Source organism: Muntiacus reevesi, chromosome 18, assembly GCF_963930625.1.
Source record: "Muntiacus reevesi chromosome 18, mMunRee1.1, whole genome shotgun sequence".
Taxonomy (NCBI): domain Eukaryota; kingdom Metazoa; phylum Chordata; class Mammalia; order Artiodactyla; family Cervidae; genus Muntiacus; species Muntiacus reevesi.
Genome location: NC_089266.1, coordinates 9,601,621 through 9,623,285, shown reverse-complemented (window position 1 = coordinate 9,623,285; position 21,665 = coordinate 9,601,621). Strand labels below are relative to the sequence as shown.

At 54.1% G+C, this 21,665-nt stretch overlaps 1 protein-coding gene across 2 annotated transcripts; it reads left to right on the top strand.

Moving 5' to 3' along the window:
• The first annotated feature begins 7,224 nt into the window (after nt 1-7,224).
• LGALS3BP (galectin 3 binding protein) lies at nt 7,225-17,506 on the top strand. Of its 2 annotated transcripts, none has more exons than XM_065910512.1 (6): nt 7,225-7,380; nt 9,339-9,414; nt 10,426-10,617; nt 11,305-11,436; nt 13,618-13,870; nt 15,928-17,506. In XM_065910512.1, exons 2-6 carry the CDS (start codon nt 9,363-9,365, stop codon nt 16,958-16,960), a joined length of 1,662 nt encoding a protein of 553 aa, XP_065766584.1. In that variant the 5' UTR covers nt 7,225-7,380; nt 9,339-9,362; the 3' UTR covers nt 16,961-17,506. The 2 variants fall into 2 exon arrangements, with proteins under 2 accessions (XP_065766584.1, XP_065766583.1); XM_065910511.1 differs by having other exon boundaries at nt 10,417-10,617.
• Nucleotides 17,507-21,665: the final 4,159 nt, after the last annotated feature.

Below are 21,665 nucleotides of genomic sequence, written 5' to 3'. Positions count from 1 at the left end.
TCCTGGTCTGTGATGGCTTTTGGGACTGCCCCAGGGGATATGAGAGCCAGTTCGCACTGGGGCTCAGAGAAGGGTGCGCTTCCTGTGGGGATGAAGAGGGATCCTGGCGAGGAAGGAGCCAGAAGCATTCTTGATGCAGGATGGCCGGGGTGCCATGGGAGCTCATGGGATTGGGACCGTGGACCTTTGTGGACTAGAAGCCTTTATGGAAACCAGATCAGCCAGTCCAGCTTATCCGTAAGCCTGAAGATGCTGTTTTGGTCAGACTGATAAAGAATATAGGTTCTGGTTCCACTCCAGGTTCCAGTCCTGGCTCTGACACTTTGCAACTGCGTGACCGTGGTTGGATCAGCTAACCTCTCTGCTGCTATTTCCTCGCCCGTGAAAGGACAGTGATAATGGAGCTACTTCACAGAGCTGTCATGAACAATATATGAGTTCATACACAGATTAGCATCTACTTATCCATTTTCTTGGAGGCTACTAGAAGATTGGTAGTGAGGTGGGCTCCAGCAAGAGGTCTCGACTGGTCCAGATGTCATTAGGTGTCTGATGAGCCTGCAGGAACCAACTGGATCATTCTGGAGGACACGGGGGCCTTGAGAAGAGGCAGGTGTGGGTCAGGGTGCCCGTCCTCCTTCATCCCTTCCCCATCCTTGGCTTCCCCAGAGGCTGACTCAAGCGAGTCTCTGCGCCTCATCAGCACACTCTGGGACTGACCCCCGGCCAGCAGGAAGCAGTGGGGCAAGCTGGGAGGCCCTGACTCCCTCCCCAGGGCTGCCTGGCTCCTGCACCATCTCCAGGAGCTACTTCCTGCCTTTGTCACTTCTGGCCTGGGAGTGGCCAGAGCTCCAGATACCAGCTGCACCTGCTCACTCACACCTTGTAAATAGCTCCCCCGTCTTTAACGCTTCCTTAGAGTATCCCAATCCGGGGCCACCTGCTGCAAGCCTGACCAGGACAGCCAGGGAGGAGAGTCAACCATCAAAACCCTGCAGGCGTCAAGTAAGGCGGTCGAGTGTTTCCAGGGGCCCAGCAATGAGGAAGCGATCCTCACGAGAACAGTCCCAGGATGGGAGGTGGGGAGCCAGAGCACATCGGGCAAGGAGGGGGACAGGGTGAGCAACTGCACATGGAGGAGGAAGGCACAGAAAATCGGCTCTTGACTGTGTCTTAAGCAGCTGCGATACTCTGGGCTCCAAGTGATTTGCGCCTGCCTAGCACTCATGCTTGCAACTCATTAGTGTTAGTCGCTCAGTCGTGTCCGACTCTTTGTGACCCCATAGACTGTAGCCCACCAGATTCCTCTGTCCATGGGATTCTCTGGGCAAGAATACTGGAGTGGGTTGCCATTTCCTTCTCCAATTCATTAGCAAAAAAGAAATTCCCAAAAGTCATCTCAGAACTAGGTGAAAGAAAATGAGATTAATCTTTCCAAATGTTAATCCTGTCTTCTTTGTGCACTGCAAACTGGTAAATTATACCTTAATAAAACCATTAATAGATTTGGGTAAAGCAAAAATAAAATACCTTCACACAAAGAAAATTCCAAGGCCAAATGACTTTATTGGTAAATTGTGTCTAAGACATTTAAGGAAGAAGTCGTAAGAAGCCAACACAAAGTCTTCCATAATTTTGGGAACTGGGAACACCCTCAGTTCATTCTGTGAGGGCATCACTGCCCTGATGCCAAAACCGGGCAAATACCAGAGAAGAAAAATACAAACCCTCATGAACATAGAAGCAAAAATCCTTAACAGAAATTTAGCCAGTTGAATGCAATGTCATGTAAAATGGACAAACTGTGACAAACTGTGATTTACTCCAGGAACGCAGGGTTGGTTTAATCTAAAATTCACATAATCCACCATATTTAACAGATGAAGAAGGTGAAACCGTATGATAATCTCAGAAAGCAGAGAAAAAAAATCTGATGGAATCCAGCACACATTGATGATTCAAAAGCAGAGAGAGACTTCCCTGGTGGCCCAGTGGTTGAATCCAGGCTTCTACTACAGGGACATGGGTTCAATCCCTGGTTTCAGAACTAAGATCTGGCGTGGTGCGTGGCCAAAACAAAAGTATTTGTTAAACACTAAGAATATATTTTCTGAACATTTGTAATAATAAAAATGAATTTTCTTAATAATTTAAATATTTTTTAAATAATAAATACAAGTGGGAAAAAAAAAAAAAAGAAACCTCTTTGCAAACCAGAAATAAAAGGAATTTCTTTAAGCTGGTAAAGGGTGTCTGTGAAAAAAACCTTTAGCTAACATAATACTTCACGGTAAAACACTTTCCTTTGAAGGCTGGGAACAAGGCAAGGATGTCAGCATTCACCACTCTTTTTCCCCTACCACTTAACTTTTTAATTTGAAATCATTTTAAGCCACAAAGAAGTTGCCAAACTAGAATTAGGGTTGCTGTGTTCCCTTCATTCTGTTACACAACCACAGCTCCGTGATCAAACTAGGAGACTGGCAATATGCTCGTCACTGTCCTTCACCCACCATCCTAGACGAGGGCCCGGCAGTGCAACTAGGCAAGAAAAAGGAGAATCTTTAGATGGGGAAAGAAAGGGTAACACTATCTTTTTTCACCAAGGACAAGTTCAACTAGATAGGAAAACCCTAAGGACTCTTCAAAAAATACCTAATAGCTGAGTTTAGCAGAGCTGAAGTATACGCAGTTCACATATGGAAATTAGTTTTATTTCTGTGCAGTGAACAACTGGGGATTTTTTGAGACAGCAGCATTTATAATAGCACCCCAAAACATGAATCAGATAAAAGTCTAACAAAATATGTACAAGATCTATATGCTGAGAGTATAAAATCCTGACAACTGACAATACCAAGTATTGGTGAGCATTTAACGCCACTGAAACAGTAATAGGAATTGCCAGTAGGGACGCAAAAATGGGTTCGGCCACATTGGAAATTTGACAGTTGCTTAAGAAGTTAAACATACACCAACCATAGGACCCAGTAATCCTGTCCCTCCACAAAAGAAATAAAAACTGACGTTCACACAAAGACTTGTCTCCAAATGTTCTTAACAGTTTTATGTGTAATACAGTATCCCCCCGACCCCTGTATCTACAGAAGATACTTTCCAAGACTCCACTGGATGCCTGAAACTGTTAAGTTCAGTTTAGTCGCTCAGTGGTGTCCGACTCTTTGTGACCCTGTGAACCGCAGCACTCCAGGCCTCCCTGTCCATCACCAACTCCTCAAGTTTACTCAAACTCATGTCCATTGAGTTGGTGATGCCATCCAACCATCTCATCCTCTGTCGTCCCCTTCTCCTCCTGCCCTCAATCTTTCCCAGCATCAGGGTCTTTTCAAAGGAGTCAGCTCTCTGCATCAGGTAGCCAAAGTATTGGAGTTTCAACTTCAGCATCAGTCCTTCCAATGAACACCCAGGACTGATCTCCTTTAGGATGGACTGGTTGGATCTCCTTGCAGTCCAAGAGACTCTCAAGAGTGTTCTCTACCACCACAGTTCAAAGGCATCAATTCTTCGGTGCTCAGCTTTTTTTATAGTCCAACTCTCACATCCATACATGACCACTGGAAAAACCATAGCCTTGACTAGATGGACCTTTGTTGACAAAGTAATGTCTCTGCTTTTTAATGTGCTGTCTAGGTTGGTCATAACTTTCCTTCCAAGGAGCAAGTGTCTTTTAATTTCACGACTGCAATCACCATCTGCAATGACTTTGGAGCCCAAAAAAATAAAGTCAGTCACTGTTTCCCCATCTATTTGCCATGAAGTAATGGGACCGGATGCCATGATCTTAGTTTTCTGAATGTTGAGCTTTAAGCCAACATTTTTATTCTCCTCTTTCACTTTCATCAAGAGGCTCTTTATTTCTTCTTCACTTTCTGCCATAAGGATGGTGTCATCTGCGTATCTGAGGTTATTGATATTTCTCCCGGCAATCTTAATTCCAGCTTGTGCTTCCTCCAGCCCAGCGTTTCTCATGATGTACTCTGCATATAAGTTAAATAAGCGGGGTGACAATATATAGCCTTGACATACTCCTTTTCCTATTTAGAGCCAGTCTGCTGTCCCATGTCCAGTTCTAACTGTTGCTTCCTGACCTGTATACAGGTTTCTCAAGAGGCAGGTCAGGTGGTCTGGTATTCCCATCTCTTTCAGAATTTTCCACAGTCTGTTGTGATCCACACAGTAAGAGTAAGCAGTAAGAGTAAGAGTAAGAGTAAGCAGTAAGAGTAACAGTAAGAGTAAGCAGATCACCAGCTGCCAGGGTTGAGGGCTGGTAGAGGAGATTGTCAGTAAAGGGCCTAAGAGAACATTGAGGGATGATAAGAATGTTCTCTATGTTACAGTTGTCATGGTTACCATCTGTATACATTTGCCAAGGCTCATTAAATTGATGCACTTTATTGTATGTAAATTATCAGATTTCAAGTCAGTTTTTTGAAAAAGTGGTTGACATGCCAGCAGTCCCCCTTCTTGGCTGTGTAACTAGGTGGGTTTCCCCTCTCTGCACCTCTGTTTTCTCATCTATTAAAGAGTTAATAAGAGGACTTCCCTGGTGGTCCAGTGGTTAAGAATCTGCCTGCCAATTCAGGGAACACGGGTTTGATCCCTGGTCTGGGAAGATTCCACATGCCTCGGGGCGACTGAGCCTGTGTGCCTAGAGCCTGCGGTCTGCAGCAAGAGAAGCCCGCACCCTGAGAAGCCCATGAGGACCACTAGCGAGGAGCCCCTGCTCCCTGCAGTTAGAGAAAGCAACGAGAAAGCAACGAAGACCCAATGCAGCAAAAGTAATAAGCAAAATTTTTAAAAAAGAGTTAATAAGTGTTCTTTGGAAGAAAAGCCATGACACCATTTTAAAAGCTAGACTGCAGAGACATTATTTTACCGACAAAGGTCCATATAGTCAAAGCTATTGTTTTTCCAGTAGTCATGTATGGATGTGAGAGTTGGACCATAAGGCTGAGTGCCAAAGAATCGATGCTTTCTAACTGAGGTGCTAGAGAAGACTCTTGAGAGTCCCTTGAATGGCAAGGAGATTGAATCAGTCAGTCCTAAAGGAAATCAACCCTGAATATTCATTGGAAGTACTGATGCTGAAGCTGAAGCTCCCAACACTTTGAACACCTGATGCAAAGAGCCGACTCATTGGAAAAGACCCTGATGCTGGGAAAGATTGAAGGCAGGAGGAGAAGGGGGTGGCAGAGGACGAGATGGTTGGATGGCATCACCGATACAATGGATGAGTTTGAGCAAACTCTGAAAGACAGTGAAGGACAGGGAAGCCTGATGTGCCGCAGTCCTTGGAGTCGCAAAGAGCCGGACATAACTGAGTGACTGAACAACAGCAATTCCCTGTAGAGGCTGGCAGTATTGAATGGGTCCCATCAAAGATTATAGCAGTGCCAGCTATCTCTACGTTAGTGTCACAGGCAGCGTTTCCCTGTTCGGTGGAGCGGGAGAGGAGGCACAAAAGGAAGTCTTACAGGCTTCATACGGGCTCTGGTCTCTGACAGCCCCCAGCACACTCCTGACTGCATCGGCTGTGGGCAGCCGCGTCCACATGGTCCCCACCGGCCCGATTTTCTGCGGAACCGAGGCTTTCACGGACGGTCTCCTTATCACAGCTTAGTCGCTCCTCTCTGGAGCAGATGGCCTCAATTCCTGATCCAGTTCCCTTAGTGGGCGGAAGACTGGAAAGGCTCTGAGAGCCGGAGGGGAACAGACACCCCTGCTTTGATCCCATGCCCTTCGGCAGCTTGGGTTTTTTGACATCGCCACCAGTTCCTCCTAAATGACTTCCTCTGCACTCTTGACCCTGACCAGCTCCTTACTGGGGCAAGAACCAATGGAGGCTAGAAGTGACAAGGCCGGGCTCTCTGTGACAGCCAGCACTGAGGCTCCTTCAGTTGGGTGGGATGTCAAAACTCTCCAGTCTCTTCGGCCACTTCTGTTTCTGCGGCTCCACTCCCCCCTCCCCCACGGAGTTTTACGGCTTCTTTGGAGGGGATCACAGGAGCCCGTAGCCCCCTCAAACCTCTTATTTTGGGCAAGTAATCATTAAATGGTTGACCTGAGGGCTCACTCTCTTGGACTCAGAGCTACCAGGGAAACTCTGTCTCCCCACTAATGGTTCTCAGCCCTGGCTGTACATAGAACCACCTGCAAGGCTATAAGGCCAACGCCTTTCCCCACCCCAGAGATTGTGGATCTGGACGCTGGGAGTTTGTGAAACTCCTGGGTGATTCTCAGGAGCCAACCAGGGCGACAGCCAGCAGGTTAGAGAGACCTGGGGACATTCCTAGGGGATAACTCTCGTCCAGAACCTGGGATGCAAATGACAGAAATAAAAGAGGATGCTGACGGCCTCATTTAAACTTGAAGCCAGGACTTGACCTTGACTTCAGGCCAGGGGGACGGAGGTGCTCAAACCATAGCATCAGGACCTAGGTTCCTCCATCTCTCATCTCTGCCCTCATCTGCATCCTCAGCTGGGCTTTCCTCGGGGCACATTCGGGGGCACCAGGGGCATCAGCGCCTCCAGGCTGCCTGCTCCCTACAGGGTCCCCTTCCAGCAATCTGAAACTGACCCCTCAGGTCGGCTGGGATCACAACACCTCCCTGACACCATTGTCTCCGACTGCCAGGCTCAGGCCAGACCCAGTGTGCTTGCTTCCCCAGGGGAAAATCGAGGTGCGAGCTCTCTGTCAGAGGGAAGGAAAGGGAGAGGGTGTGAGATGGGCAGAACAATTTATGTCCACTCCAGAGGTTCTGCCCCCACCCCAGAGGGGTGAGATGATCAGGTCAGACATGTCAAGTGCTTAGAGCAGAGTGAGCAGCCTCCCTACCCCCATCCCCGGCCACACGTGAGACCCAGGAGACGGGTGTGGGAGTGCAATGAAAGAGCTCACGGTCCCTGGATGCAGACAGAACCTGTCCACGCCCATCCTCTGCTCCTCTGACCGCTGACCCCTGCTGCCCCTCCTCTCCCCTCCCCCAGCACCCACCCCTGGCGCCGGTTCAGCTTGCAAGAGAGTGTTGAAATTCAAATGCGGCCATCAGCCACCTTGCTCTGTAACCAGAGCAAAATCAGCCAGACTGCAGCCTTGGGCGGCTGCCAAGCTCCCCACCGTCATCCCAGCCGCCCCCAGTTGGCGCCAAGGGCGGGGAGGGGAGCAGGAAGCCTTGGCAGCAGCCAACCCCAGAAGAAAACGGTGTCAGGTGGTTTCTCGAAATCGAAACTACACTGAGCTTTCTGAAGCACTTGCCAGGACCAGCCTGACACCCTCTGAACTGGGAGGGTCTTCTGGGTCGGAGGTTCCTCTGCAGGTGGGAGGCCTCAGGACAGCCGTCCGCAGGGGCCCCGGACAGGTAAGCTGCCAAGCTCTTGCTCTCAGGTGGGTGTCCCTCTGTACAGTGTAATCTTGCAGGGGCCCAGTCTCCCTGCCTGTGCTGTTAGGGATCTGATGCTCCTCCTGAGTCCAGGGACCATCACTGCTGCTCCCAGGCCAAGGGGTCTCTCTGTACAGTTGGGCAGGTTGTTCACTGGTGCACAAAGTGGAAACAGTTCAGCCAAGGCGCTTCGTTCTGCCAAAAGGGGAAACAGTTCGGCTGAGGCGCTCTCTCTCATCTGTGCTTTGCAGCTCAGGCTAAGCCTGCCCAAAGGAAGAGCAACTTTCCCCAGTTTGCGCAAGAGTGCCGAATGGCCCTGCGCAGGCCTCTGCCTCAAGTCTCTGGAATGAGTCAGGCAAAAATGGGTGGCCAAAGCTGCAGGGCAGTGACATTTGCACACCATGAGCCAAGTGCCTGAATGGCCATCTGCCTGGGACCCTGGGTTCCTGTTTCAGGATGAGCAAAGCTGGTGGCCGCCATTCTCTGGGGAGTGCAGAGGGTGACCAGCTGTCCCCATGTGCCTAGGACCAGGGGCATGTCCCAGGACATAGGACTTCCAGTGCTAAAACTGGGACAGGCCCCAGTGTGCTGGGTGGTTGGTCATCCTGGTCCCTCGGCCATCAGCTGAGGTCCATGTAATGAAGAGAAGGTGGCCGCTGGGCAGATTCCCCCACGGCCACTCACCACCCACGGCTCCCCAGCTGTTTGGGCAGAGCTGGCTCCCCTTCCGGGCTTCAGCCCCTTCATTTGTAAGGTGGGATCAGCGAGGCTTTCTCAGGGTCGTGGTCAGGATTCCGTGAGCCAGTGGTGTGAGCAGTCCTGAGGGATTCTGTTCGATGACAGCAGGCCCTCGTGCCTGGAGCCCCTGGGGGGTCTGCTTACCAGGCCCTGACTTGAGGGGTGCCCACAACTTGAGGGGTGCCCACAGCCCTGCTGGCTGGGCCCGGAGGGAGGGTGTGGATGTTGCAAGGTCCTTCGTGGGCCAGAGCAGCAGGGACTCTCTGCAGCCCCCCGTGCCCCTCTTCCCGCCTCGCTGTGCTGGTGTGCGGACATGAAGGGAGGGAGGCAGACGAGGGGCAGGATGTGGGTGAAGAGAAAAAACGAGCCGTGAGAAGAATTACAGAGGCAAGACGTCCCAGCAAAAGTGGAGAGACTTGGGTGCCCCCTGCCCCCCCTTCCCCGGGGCTGGCTGTGTGGCCTTTGTGGTCCCCCGCCTCCTCCAGCCTCTGTTTCTTGGGGGCGCTGACCTCAGAGGTGGCAGGCAGTGCCAGGCCCACACTGAGTGGACCCAGTGCGTCCTCTCATCTCGTTCCCCTCCCCCAGTGTCCCCCCACCCCCACCCAGCTGCCCAGGCAGAGGCCTGGGACTTAGCCCTCAGCCCTCTCCTGCCCCACCCGCACCCAACCCCCCGCCCCGTCTCTGTCACTGCTCACCGTCGCGTGTCACCCCTGCCCGGGCTTCTGTGGCCTCCTCCTGACGCCTCCCCACCCTGCCCCGCTCTCATCCCCCTCCCCTCCAGGTCTCACATGGTCCAGAGACCACGCAATGTGCTTTGGCAGCTGCAGACCTCAGGGTACTCTCACAGGCTGGCCTGCCACCTGCGCCATCCCTGCCATCTCTCAGCCACCCTGAGTGGGGCCCCCCAGGCCCCCCCAATCTGTGCCCTGCACCCTCTGCCTCCTCCCTCCCCGCCCTTCCCACCCATGCCCCCTGACAGTCACACCCAGGGCCTAGCTTTCTGACATGGGCATCTTTTTCCCCCACTGTCCTCGCTGCCCAGAGACCCCCCCCTCATCTGGGCAAGTCTTCCTCATCCTCGGAGGGCCACCTTCAGACAAGGTGAGGGGCCCTCGCTGGGACACCCAGAGCACCCTCCACGAGGAGGGCCCGAGGCCTGTCCAGCTCCACTCTCACTCCGCTGCCTCCTGTCGCTGCAGGACAAGGGACCCCCAGGCAAGGCCATGGCCCCCCTACGGCTCCTCTGCTTGTGGCTGCTGGTCACGAGGACTCAAGGTGAGCTGAGCCCCAGGAATGCCGAGAGCACGGTTCCTTCCCCTTGCAGGAAGTCAAGGCAGTGTTCTGCCCAGCACCTGGATCACAGGGGCCAGCCCGGGTCTGCTCTCCTGCGTGAAGCCCTGGCTGCCCCCAGTCATGGCTCAGAGGTTTGCAGAGGAGGCTGGGGGCTCCATTCTCATCCAGCCGGAACCAGAGGGACCAGGCGGGAGGGGCCCACAGAGCCGCCGAGCCCCGAGGGGCCTGGGGTCGGTGCCCTTTGGACAGTCACCTTCCAGTGTCCTGGACACCTGTCCTCATGCTCTTCACACTCAGAGGCCCTTCCTCTTCCCGGTGACCCCATGGAAGGCCTGTTACACCCCATCTGAGAAGTGCCCTTTGACCTGGCACCCGGTTCCTGCCTGACCCTGTCGGCTCCAGCAGGGACTGAGGTGGGGCTGGGTGGGGAGGCCAGCGGGCTGAGTCCCAGAAGGACGAGTGTGGAGCTGGGACCCTGCTTTCTCTCCTGGTCTGGCATACTCCTCCTGTGTTTCCAAGGTGCTCTGGGCCTTTGTCCCCAGGCGTTCCCGAACACCCCTCCCAGCAGTCCCTGCCCAGGCTGCACCCCAAGTCCCAGACACCCACAGGTGGGGCCAGTGTGGGCCTGTTCTTCCCTTGGGGTCCTGCCACCCCACTCTCAGGTGGCCCCAAGTGCCCCCTGGCCCTTCTCTATAAATGGCATGAGGGACTCAGACCCCAAGGACTAGAAAGTGGATATCTACCCTCAGTGTGTGTTTGGGGGGGGGAATCTATGTGTATTTTTCACTCCTCCCAGGGGATGATCCCCTCGAGGATGGGTGGGGTGTTCAAAGCTAATGGTCCAGAGTTCACCGCTGTTGGGGAGAACTCTACCGCCCCCACAAAAGCCCATGGCCCCCAAGAATGTGGGGTGGCCAGGCAGCCACCCAGGTTGAAGCCCCAGCACCCAGTCTCCATCCCTGCTGACCTCTGCTCTCCTTTGAGAACCTGCAGGGGTGAAAGACGGTGACATGAGGCTAGCCGACGGGGGTTCCGCCAACGAGGGCCGCGTGGAGATCTACTACAGCGGCCAGTGGGGGACGGTGTGTGAGAACATGTGGGACCTAACGGATGCCAGCGTCGTCTGCCGCGCCCTGGGCTTCCGGAACGCCACCGAGGCTCTGGGCGGGGCCGCCTTCGGGCCAGGTAACCTGTGGGTCCCCAGGTCCCCCAAAGCAGGACGCCCTGCCAAGGAACCAGGCCCGGGAAGGGATCATACCTAAGGCATGCAAATGGCATTCCCACCAGCTTTGCGCTGGGAAAGGTTTCAAAGAGGGAGAAGCCCTGCGCTGGCCAAGAGCTGGTAGCCCGGCACACATTCACAATTGCCTAGCTGCTGTTCCCTCCAGCCCAGAAACTCCACTCCGGGACTTTACCTTTTGGAAACAGTTTCCCGCCAAAAGAAAAGTCTGTGTGCAGTGCCTGTGATTCTGAAAAAAGAGAAATCATCCAAATATTCAGCCACAGGGGTAGATGCATAAGTTACAGTAAAATTATTTGCTATCTATACGAAGCCAACCGACCAGGTCAAACAAGGCTAGGTCATGGCACGAAGTTACATTAATAGATCTGCACCCATGCTCGTGTAGTCACACGACGGTACCGGGTGAAAACACGTGCCCACATGGACCCACGCTGGAGGAGACGTCACCAACCAGGGGCCGCTTTACTGGGATGGCAGGATTGCAGAGTGCTTTTCTCCATCTCTGTGCGTAACCGCGACTGTCCTTTACGAGGCTTCTCGGGGAAGCAGAGCTGTTGTCAGGGCCTTCCTCCCGTGGCCGAGAGCCCCAGCTCCCCCTCCAGGCTCTGTCGTCCTTGCTGTGCTTCCAGGACACGGCCCCATCATGCTGGACGAGGTGAGGTGCACGGGGACAGAGCCCTCTCTGGCCAACTGCCCGTCCCTGGGCTGGATGCGGAGCAACTGCAGACACGACCAGGATGCCAGCGTGATCTGCACCAACGGTGAGCGGGGTGGGGGTGGCGCCCCTTCCTGAGCCCCAGGGGCCTGAGGCCTGGATCCCAGGGACGGTGGTCAGGCCGGCTCCCCGGCTCCACGCGAATCACACGCCTACGTACGCAAAGGTTGGCAGGTGATGCCCGCTCTCCAGGAGGGGCGGGAAAGCCCGCAGTTCCCACCACCTCGCAGCAAGGGGTCCCCACTTCCTCCCACCCTCTGGAGCCGCTCAGAAATGCTCCGTTTTAACCTGATTCTCAGGCACTGAGCCACCTTCCAAATACAGGCCCACCTCAGAGACAGTGTGGGTTCCAGACATTGCAGCAAAGCACGGATCTCAGTAAAGTGAGTCATGTGAATTTTTTTCCCAGTGCTTATAGAACTTGTATGTACACTCTGCTGTCGTCTACTAAGCGTGCAACAGCATTATGTCTAAAGGAACAATGTACATACTAAAATATTGAATCACTATGTTCCTCACCTGAAGTTAAAATAATACTGTGAGCCATATACTTCAATTAAATGAATAAACAGAAGCAGAGCTGAGACTGGAACAAAGATTTTCTGATCCTAGCTGAGAGTTCTAGGATTCTCAGCGGGCTGCTGATTTGGCTCCAAGCGAAATCACACGCCCACCTGAGCAAAGGTTCACAGGTGATGCCCGCTCTGCAGGAGGGGCGGGAAAGCCCACGGTTCCCACCTCCTTACAGCAAGGGATCCCCGAGAGACAGGCTCCTGGCCCAGCAGCGCCCCCTTGCGGTGATATGGGGAAGTACAGGGAGACTAACCGTGCTCAAGGCACAAGGGCGGGGCCTCGTTGCATTGAGAGGACTGAAGCTGGAGTTTTAGATAGCATAAACGTGCATATTTTCTCTCGCGCGCTTTTTTTTTTTTTTTTTTGACGAGAACAAATTTAAAGAATGACCAGTCCTAAGTATAATAGACCAATGGCATAAAATCAATAAACCAGTGCTCTCTTAGTCTCTGTCGTGTCCGACGCTGTGACCCCATGGACTGTAGCCCGCCAGGCTCCTCTGTTGATGCAGAATCTCCAGGCAAGAACACTGGAGTGGGTTGCCGCGCCCTCCTCCAGGGGATCTTCCCAACCCAGGGATGGAACCCCAGTCTCCCACACCGCAGGTGAATTCTTCACCATCTGAGCCACCAGGGAAGCCCCAATAAACCAGAAAAGCTAGCAGTAAAAATAATGATGATAATATACACACTTAATTTTTTTAAAAAAATAATGCACATACCTTAATTAAGCCATACTTTATCAGGACTTCCCTGGTGGTACAGTGATTATGACTCCACACTTCCAGTGCAGAGGACACGGGTTCAAGTCCTGGTCAGGGAACTAGGATCCCACAAGCCATGAGCTGCAGCCAAAAGAAACCAGTACTTGAGTGCTAAAAATTGCTAACTGCCCTCCGAGCCTTCAGCAAGTCATAATCTTTTTGCAATAGTAACATCAAAGATCACTGAGAATTGCCAAACCATGACTCAGAGACACAAAGTGAGCAAACGTCGTCGGGGAAAAAAAAAATAGCATAGCTCAAGACACTGTCGCCATAACCCTGAGTTTCTGAGAAACTTGCTGACGCACAGTAAAGTGAGTTGCCTGTGCATCCCGTGTCTACATTTTGCAGGCTTGCCCCTTGAAATGGCAGCCTTCTGTTTCTGCTGGGAGAGGGGGTGCATCACCCCCAAACCAGGCTGGGGGCTTCCTGTAGCTTCTCTAGGCCTCAGTCCCTTGTAGGAGGCAGCCAAGGACCCCAAAGCTCTAAAGCGCGTTGCCGTGGGACCCTCTTCAGACCAGACGAGGCAGGAGGTTCAGGTTTTAGAAAGTCACATCTGGGTGGTTGATTGACTGACTGATTGGGATGGGACCCCAAGTTCTGGGAGTCAGCCCCACCAAATCCCCCCCAAGATGTGCCATCTGAATGTTGGGGAGCAGGTGAGCTACAATGTAAGGGTGTTTGACAGGATGGGGCTCTGGGCCACGGGGGGCAATGGCACCCTGTGTTCTAGGGCCGTTCTTTCCCCATCTCCCCAGGAGCCTTTCTGAGTCGATAAGGCGGGACCCACAGTAAGGGAAGAATCTGACTCCGGGGAGCAAAAGTGTTTTCGGGTCACAGGAAGCGAGTGCCGGGGCCCTTCCTAACATGCATCCCCCTGCTCCTTCATAGAAACCAGAGGTGTCTACACCCTCGACCTGTCCGGCGAGCTCCCTGCGGCTCTAGAGCAGATCTTTGAGAACCAGAAGGGCTGTGACCTGTTCATCAGGGTGAAGGCAAGAGAGGAGGATGAGTTGGCCATGTGCGCCCACAAACTGATCCTGTCCACCAACCCCGAGGCCCACGGCCTGTGGCAGGAGCCGGGCAGCAGGGTCACCATGGAGGTGGATCCCGAGTGTGTGCCCGTCGTCAGGGACTTCATCAGGTGAGTGTCCCCGGGGCTGGGCCTGGGGACTGGGCAGCGTCCCCTCCAAAGGAAAACCCCAGGGACAAGGGACATAGCACCAACCGCAGCTGTGCTCACACACCCACACACGTGTGCACACTCACCTTCACAGCCACGTGTCTTCACCTTTGCACACACATTCTTATGTATGCTTTCCACGAGGACTGTGAGAGATGGGTAAGCCCTCACACACACACACACACACACACACACACACACACACACCCCACACACACCTCTCAGGTGTCATAAGTGCCCAAAAAATAACTATCAAAGTCATTCTTCCTCTTCTCACCTCACTGATCTGCTCCTACAAAAATTTTTTAAAGAAACGGAAATCCAAGTCTGCTGCTGGAAGAAAGTGGGGAGAAAATCCCCAGGCAGCACCATCCAGGCAGCGGTCTAACCAGCGGGCCGGCCACGCCGGGAGCCCATCTCCCAGTTGAGAGTGGGGCCCGAGGGGTCAGCGCCTTCCCCCGCAGACCGCCCTGCCGGGCGTCACTATGTCACCGCCTCGGGTGATCTTCCCAGGGACTGGTGTTCTGGGAGCATCAGTTTGAAGAAAGAACCGAAAGACCGAGTGTGTGAAAAGCCGTTCCCTCTCATGACCCAAAGTTGTAGGTAGCTGAAAGTGACATTTAAGAGGAAACGGCAAGTGGCCGTTTAAAAAGATTAAATGGCGTCTTTTCGGCCAAGGATGAGAGCTTGGCAGCGGTCCTGTGCCCCTCCCAGCAGGGCTGAGGTCTGTGATGCAGCTGTGCCTGGCCCCAGCCTCTCGGCTCGTCAGTCACCGTCCTTGGTCAGAGTCAGTGATTCTCTGGACTGTCTAGCCATGTGATCCAGGTCGCTCTCTCTGCCTCTCTCTGCCTTCCTGTCTCGGTCTGCCTGTCTCTTTCTGCCTCTCTCTGCCTTCCTGTCTCTGTCTGCCTGTCTTTCTGTCTCCTTCTGTCTCTCTCTCTGTCTTCCTATCGCCCCGTCTCTTAGTGTCTCTCTCTGTCTCTCTCCCTCCTCTAAGGCAGAGAGGCAGCAATGAGCCCATTCAGGCCCCAGAGGGCCTCTGGAGACCCTTGTTCACTGCCTCCACCCCCCCACACACACTCCCCTCCCCTCTGCCCGGTGACCCCCACGTGGTGCAGATGACCACTCTTGCTCTCGAGTTCACGGTCAGCAGCAGGATCACAGGATGTAGTGAGCACATCGGGGCAGAGCGGGTGGGCTGAGGGCCGGCCCACCTCTGCTGCTGCCACTGGACTCCGTGGGGCCCCGGCGCCATTCTGGGCCCCCGAGGCTCCGTGTTCAGGTGATGGGGAAGCCAGCCAGTCTGAGGCTCCCTGGAAGGCTCGTCATTCGAGAGAAGCAGTGGAGAGAGTTTGGTTCTTTCCAAAGCAGGGGCCCACTCAACATCTCCCAGGAGACGGCAGGGGCCATCACCTGGCGTTTCCCCTCCCAGCAGGCTCCCGCCACGTGTGTCTTCACGAGCAAAGTGCCTCCTGGTGGTGCACTGAGTTACGCGGCGGGTGGCATAGACTGGGTGCCACCACAGGGCTCACGGCTGGCAGGGGTGGCAGACAGGAGGTGACCCATGACGATGCCCATGTCATGGGGGCACCAGACAGGTGCTGAAACACAGGGGCACCCATGGGCACCCAGCGGGACACTCAAGAGTTCTGCCCAGGGGCGTGATGGGGGAAGGGGAAGGGCAGTGCCCCGGATGGCCAGCAGGTCCTGGTGTCGGGGCCCAGCCCATGAAGACGACGGTGATAATGGAGGAGGTGGTGGGACCGTCCCCACCGATGAGGATGAAGCAACATCCTCAAGGAGTCTGGGATCCGCCCAGCTGCCGGTGCTCCTGGCTCTCAGTCATCATAAGGTTAGAATGGGGGCTGACTCAGGAAATAAATCAGGGGGCTCTGGATGCCCCCTGAAATAGCTAGCACCCCGGGTATCAGCAGTCGGTCACACACCTGCACTGGGGCACACCTGTCATCCTTCAGGAGAAGGGGTGTGGCCAGGCATCAGCCCTTGTCTCCCCCCAGGTACCTCTACTCCCGGAGGATCGATGTGTCCCTGTCGTCGGTGAAGTGTCTGCACAAGCTTGCCTCTGCCTACCAGGCCACGCAGCTGCAGAGCTACTGCGGGCACCTCTTTGCCATCCTCATCCCCCAGGACCCCTCCTTCCGGACGCCCCTGGAGCTCCACGCCTACGCCCTGGCCACCCGGGACCCTGTGCTGGAGGAGATCTGCATGCAGTTCCTGGCCTGGAACTTCGGGGCCCTGACGCAGGCTGAGGCCTGGCCGAGCGTCCCCCTGGCCCTGCTCCGAGACCTGCTCTCCAGGACCGAACTGGCGGTGCCCAGCGAGCTGGTCCTGCTGCTGGCCGTGGACGAGTGGAGCCGGGAGAGGCGCCCTTCCCATGAGGAAGTGGAGGGCTTGGTGGAGAAGGTGCGGTTCCCCATGATGCCGCCCCAGGACCTGTTCTCACTGCAGTTTAACTTGTCCCTGTATTGGAGTCACGAGGCACTCCTCCAAAAGAAGATACTGCAGGCCCTGGAGTTCCACACCGTGCCCGTCGAGCTGCTGGCTCAGTACTGGGGCCTGAACCTCACCGAGGACGCCTACCAGCCCCGGCTTTACACCTCGCCCACCTGGAGTGAGTCCATAATGAGCTCCAGTTACAACCCCTACCGGTCCTTCCAGACCCCCCCGCATCCCAGCTTCCTCTTCCAGGCCAGCTCTGTTTCCTGGTCTTTCGTCTACCTCCCCACCCTCCAGAACTGCTGGAACTACGGGTTCTCGTGCTCCTCCGATGACCCCCCACTCCTGGCTCTCTCCAAGTCCAGATACTCCAATCCCACCATCGGCTATGAAAACCGGGCCCTGCTGCACTGTGAGGGGGGCTTCGTGGCAGACATCATTGACTTCAAGGGCTGGAAGGCCCTGATCCCCAGCGCCCTGGGTACCAACAGCTCCAGGAATGCTTCCTTCTTCCCCTGCCCGGCAGGGTTCTTCAGCAGATTCCAGGCCGTCATCCGTCCCTTCTACCTGACCAACTCCACGGGCATAGACTAGACTCGAGGCTGGAGGTCAGGGCGGGCAGGAGTGTGCACAGAGGCTAGGCACCTCCCCTCCTTCACCTCCTCTCCGCAGCCACCTCCAACCACCGGCCACCAGGTGGCCCCCCTGCTTCCACTGATCTCTCTGAGCTTACAGAAATTACTGGAAGACTTCAGCTACTGCAGACTTCCCTGATGGCTCAGATGGTTAAAGAATCTGCCTGCAATATAGGAGACCTGGGTTCAACCCCTGGGTCGGGAGGATCCCCTGGAGAAGGGAATAGCAACCCACTCCAGTATTCTTGCCTGGAGAATCCCAAGGACTGAGGAGCAAAGAGTCAGAGACAACTTGTTGCAAAGAGTTAGAGCGACTAACACATCCTTCCTTCCTTCAACCAGTGCACTCTACGAGCTGAGACCTCCCACTTCAACTGCCCGGCTAATTTGTTGGGAAGCAATGAGATGTGAGCCAGGAGCTGTCGGGTTTCCTACCTGGCCTTTCACTTTCTCCACACTCTGCTGCCCCTTTCTGATATCATTAAAATTGCGCTGTGGTTCCCAAGTTCTCTTGTTCATGCAAAGGGCTTTTAAGACCATAGGATGTTGGGACAAAGGATGATATGCTTGGCCCTGGGATCCAGTAATGAGCTGACGTGGGCTCTTCCCTGTGAAGCTGCTGCAGTCTCGTGGGTGAGACAGGCCATCACAAGTAAGCAAACACTTGGGCTGAGGACCGGCAGGAATAATGGGTGATGGAAACCAGAGGAAGGAAGGTGGGAGGCACAGGCTGGAGCTACTTTAGTGGATCTCAGTGGAGAAATGAAGAGTGAGGGGCAGCAGGCGTGGGGAAAATGGCAGGAGTGTGTGTGTTCCAGGGAGAAGGAACAGTAGGTAATCGGAATCTCATCCCCATCAATCTTCCCACTTGTGCACAGGAAGGGGGCAGAGATTCTCGTCCCAGCATTGTTTATAGAAATGGAAATTTGCAAAGAACCTAGAAGGCCACCAATGGGGTGCTTGAGCACAAATAAGAGACACCCACGATGCAGAGGATCAGGCGGAAGAAGGGTGTACTAGAAGGAGACTGGAAGACCCACAGAATCTAGGGTAAGGCAAGGGAACCAGGACTGGGGTCCCATGGGGACGTTGCATTAGAATGCCACCACCAGGTTCTGGGCACTGGAGGCTGCCCCCCCTGCAAGCAGGGCAAGAATTCTAAACTGTCCCCACTTCTTTGTGATACACACGCTCCAGGCACCAGGCCCCAGTGGAAGCATCTGGTTGGCCGGGCTCAGGCCACGTGCCCTCCACTCTTGGCCAGAGTCTGAGGGAACAAGCATCTGGACTGTTCTGGCCTTGTGAAGGGAGGTGGCCCTAGACTCACCCAATGGGAGGGAGATTCAGAAGCTGGGCAGCCCAGATGGCAGCTGTCCCCGCCACACATGCCTCTTCCCCTCCAGCCCTGCGAAGACAAGAGCAGGGACACACAAATCCTCCCCTGACCCCACGCAGCTTCACCCTTTCCCAGAGGGCGCCCCCATCCCTGGCCCCCTCCCAGGGCCCAGACCCACCATCTTGGCCTCCTCTATGGTGGTTCTTTGACGTCTTAAAAATCTACCGCTTTGTTTAGACCACACAGCTGACCAAGGCTGTCACCACCATTGGGGACCGTAGCTGGTAAAGGAAGAAAGGAAATGTTAGTTATCAATGTGCACCAGACACACACAGGGGAGCACCACTCTCCTTGAAGCAATGAGCCACAAACCCACAGCATCCTCCTCTCTTACCGGCTCCCTGGACCTCTGCCCAGAGCCAGCACCCCAGAAGTGAAGGTACAGGCCTGGTCAGGTAACCAGAACCGTTCCTCCAGAGTGCTTCGGGCCCCGGTGGATCCGGGCTATAAGGAAGCCTGCAGCTCCACCTTGAACCATGGGATTGGCCATTTGAGGACACACCTGAGGAATCCCCAAGTTCTTTCCATCCTCCTTGTAAGCTTTCGAGTGACAGGCTTGTCCCCCTGATGATCAGGGTTCAGCAGCCCAGGGTAGCCCAGGTAGGGTAGCCCAGGGTAGGAATCCCCAAGTTCCTTCCATCCTCCTTGTAAGCTTTCGAGTGACAGGCTTGTCCCCCTGATGATCAGGGTCCAGCAGCCCGAGCACATGAGTGGCCCTCCAAGTCAGATGCTGGTCTCAGCTTCTGGCCAGTGGAGCCTGGAGGTGTCTCTTAGTGGAAACATTGCTTTCGTGGGTGTAAAAAGTCTAAACCAGCAGAGTCCAGAGTTAGGGGGACTGGACACAGAACGTCTGGCCCTGGGGCCTAATCTGTCCTGCTCGGCCACCACTGGTTCCCGCACTAGGGATGCAGGCCGGGGAGGGACTCACACTGCCACAGACTAGAGCCCAGGGCTGGGAGTTTGTTTGGGATTGTTTTGTTCTGATCTGTTTGGCAGTAAATGATGAAAGAACGTATTAAGGAATCTGGAAGTTGGGCGGTTCCAGGATTGGCTAATGTGCTGTTGATGTCTTCAGACCCAGATTCTTCTGTCACTGTTATCTTGAGCCTTGGGATTTGTCCTCACCCTCCGCCCTCTGATTCACAGGCCAGCTCAGGGGCTGCTCTTACAACAGCAAATCCCTTGACCTCGGCACCTGCACGCTCCGGGAGCAGCCGTCCAGCCATCGTGCTGGTCGGTGAGTCCAGGGCTGGTAGCGCTAAGGCGGGCTGATGGGGGGGAGGACAGATCCAAATCGAGTTAAATGTCGATTCCCTGGATGGCAGGTGCTCTGACTCCAGGTTTTGGGTCACCACTCACGGGCCACAGCAGCACCAAGTGTGGCACATGCCACCTCAAACGTCCAGAGGGTGTGCCCTTTTCTCAGTGGCCAGGGCATTCCAGCTGTTGGGCTATGCCACTCTGCTCCGATCAGGCTGTGTCTGGAACAACAGGAGGGCCCACTGGGATCTTCACCTGGTCTAGTCCAAGATAGTCTGCTAACCAAGTGTGTACTAGAGCCCACAGAACTTTTCCCCGGGAGCTCTCGGTCACCTGATTATTGGCCAGGAGAAAGGTGGTCAGGACTGCACACTGCTGAAGTCCAGGGCCTAAGAAGTTTGACCACTTGCCTCTGAGGGGGCTCTGAGTGACCCAGAAATTCGGAGGGGACCGCACCCCTTTCTTCTTTTTTTTGACAGCACCCCTTTCATGATGGCTCTGCTCGGGTTTTTTCTCAGTGATAAGAATTAAGTAAGAGCTCTGCAAGCTGCTCATCTATTTTGGTCCCGAGCATCTCATGAACAGCTAGCCACATCCCTCCCCCTGCAGTTAGGAAGCCCTTTCAATGTCAGTGTCTCTGGTTGAGGGGGCCCTCTCTGACCTTCAGAGATAAGCCACAAGGGCACTTTCTAAAAGGCTGGTGCCTCCTTTACCAGTGATTTCACCAGGTCTTGGGGCAAAGACAGCTGTCTGGGTCTTTCCAGATTAGAGGCTAGAGATTGGTTGCTCACAGTACATTCTTCAGGGGTCCTGGCTCCTGGATTCCTTTCTCTGCATTGTACCAAGGAATTCTTGGCCCCCAGGGAGGCCAGTTTTCAGCCAATGAATTGAGGAGATAGTTAGCATCACTCTCAGCTGCTCAAGCTAGTGAGGAAGCTAGATACCTGATAGATGTACCTATATTAGCTATTTTTAGCTTCAGCTTCATATAATGACAACTGAAAATAGCGGTGGCTCATTTGAGATCCTTTCTTTTTCTCTCACATAGTCGAGAGGTAGGCTCCTTCTCTTTCTACAGCATTTAGTATGTGACTGCCATTCTCAAGGTTACCTCATGGTCCGTGATGCTGCTGGGGTTCCAGCCATCCTGTCTGCCTTTCAGGAAGCAGGAAGGAGGTAACAGAAGAGGACAACGGGCTTTCCCCAGTCATCCATCCCCCGAGATGGAATGTTTCTTAAATTTTTCACCTAAGGTGCCTCACTCGCTTCATCCTTGCTTTAGTCCCATTAAAAGCAGTCATCTCTGACCCTGCAGGGCTTGAACACCTCATTCCAGGGAGCCACAGGCAATGACTGAATCAGCAGCTTCACCACTGGGGGCAATGCCAAACTCCCATCCCTGGCAGCCCGTGGGATTTGGAGAAATGACTTTCCTGGGTATAACATACACATATACCTACACATATTTATAGCTATGCACACATACAAAAACGAGCTCAGTTCATTTTGATATTACATCTACATACCATGAACCCACCACTCAGACCCAGACAGTGAAACCTTCCCCAACCCCAGAAGGCTTCCTCCTGCCTCTCCCCCTGGTTAGTACCTCCACCGTCAGCACAGCCACCGTTCTGACTTCTGTCAACGTAGAGTAGCCTTGCCTCATCTTGATCTTCATATAAAGGAATCAGAGCATGTGCCCTTCCGTGGCAGCTTTGTTTGGCTCAATATTTTGTCCGAGATTCCAGGCAGCAGAGCAGAATTCCATTGTCTGAATTCACCACAATTCATCAACCTGTTCTACAGCTTTGGGGCTGTTTCCAGTGTTTTGGTTTTGGGGGTAAAGCTTCTACGAGCATTCTTGTGATATGCTTTGGTGGACAAGTGGGCTCATTTCTCTAGGGCGTGTACCTAGGAGTGGATTTGCTAGGCATTTAGCTCTCCCAGCGCCCAGTCTCCCTGGCAGCACGCATGAGTCATTTGCTCTGTACCTCCAGCAGCACCT

What these genes read in the sequence shown, in the direction of transcription:
- LGALS3BP (XM_065910511.1), top strand. Translation starts at nt 9,363, where the DNA reads ATGGCCCCCCTACGGCTCCTCTGCTTGTGGCTGCTGGTCACGAGGACT. An exon ending in GCTGGTCACGAGGACTCAAG is followed by an intron (nt 9,415 to 10,416) that starts GTGAGCTGAGCC and finishes CTCTCCTTTGAG; the next exon opens with AACCTGCAGGGGTGAAAGAC. An exon ending in CGGGGCCGCCTTCGGGCCAG is followed by an intron (nt 10,618 to 11,304) that starts GTAACCTGTGGG and finishes CTGTGCTTCCAG; the next exon opens with GACACGGCCCCATCATGCTG.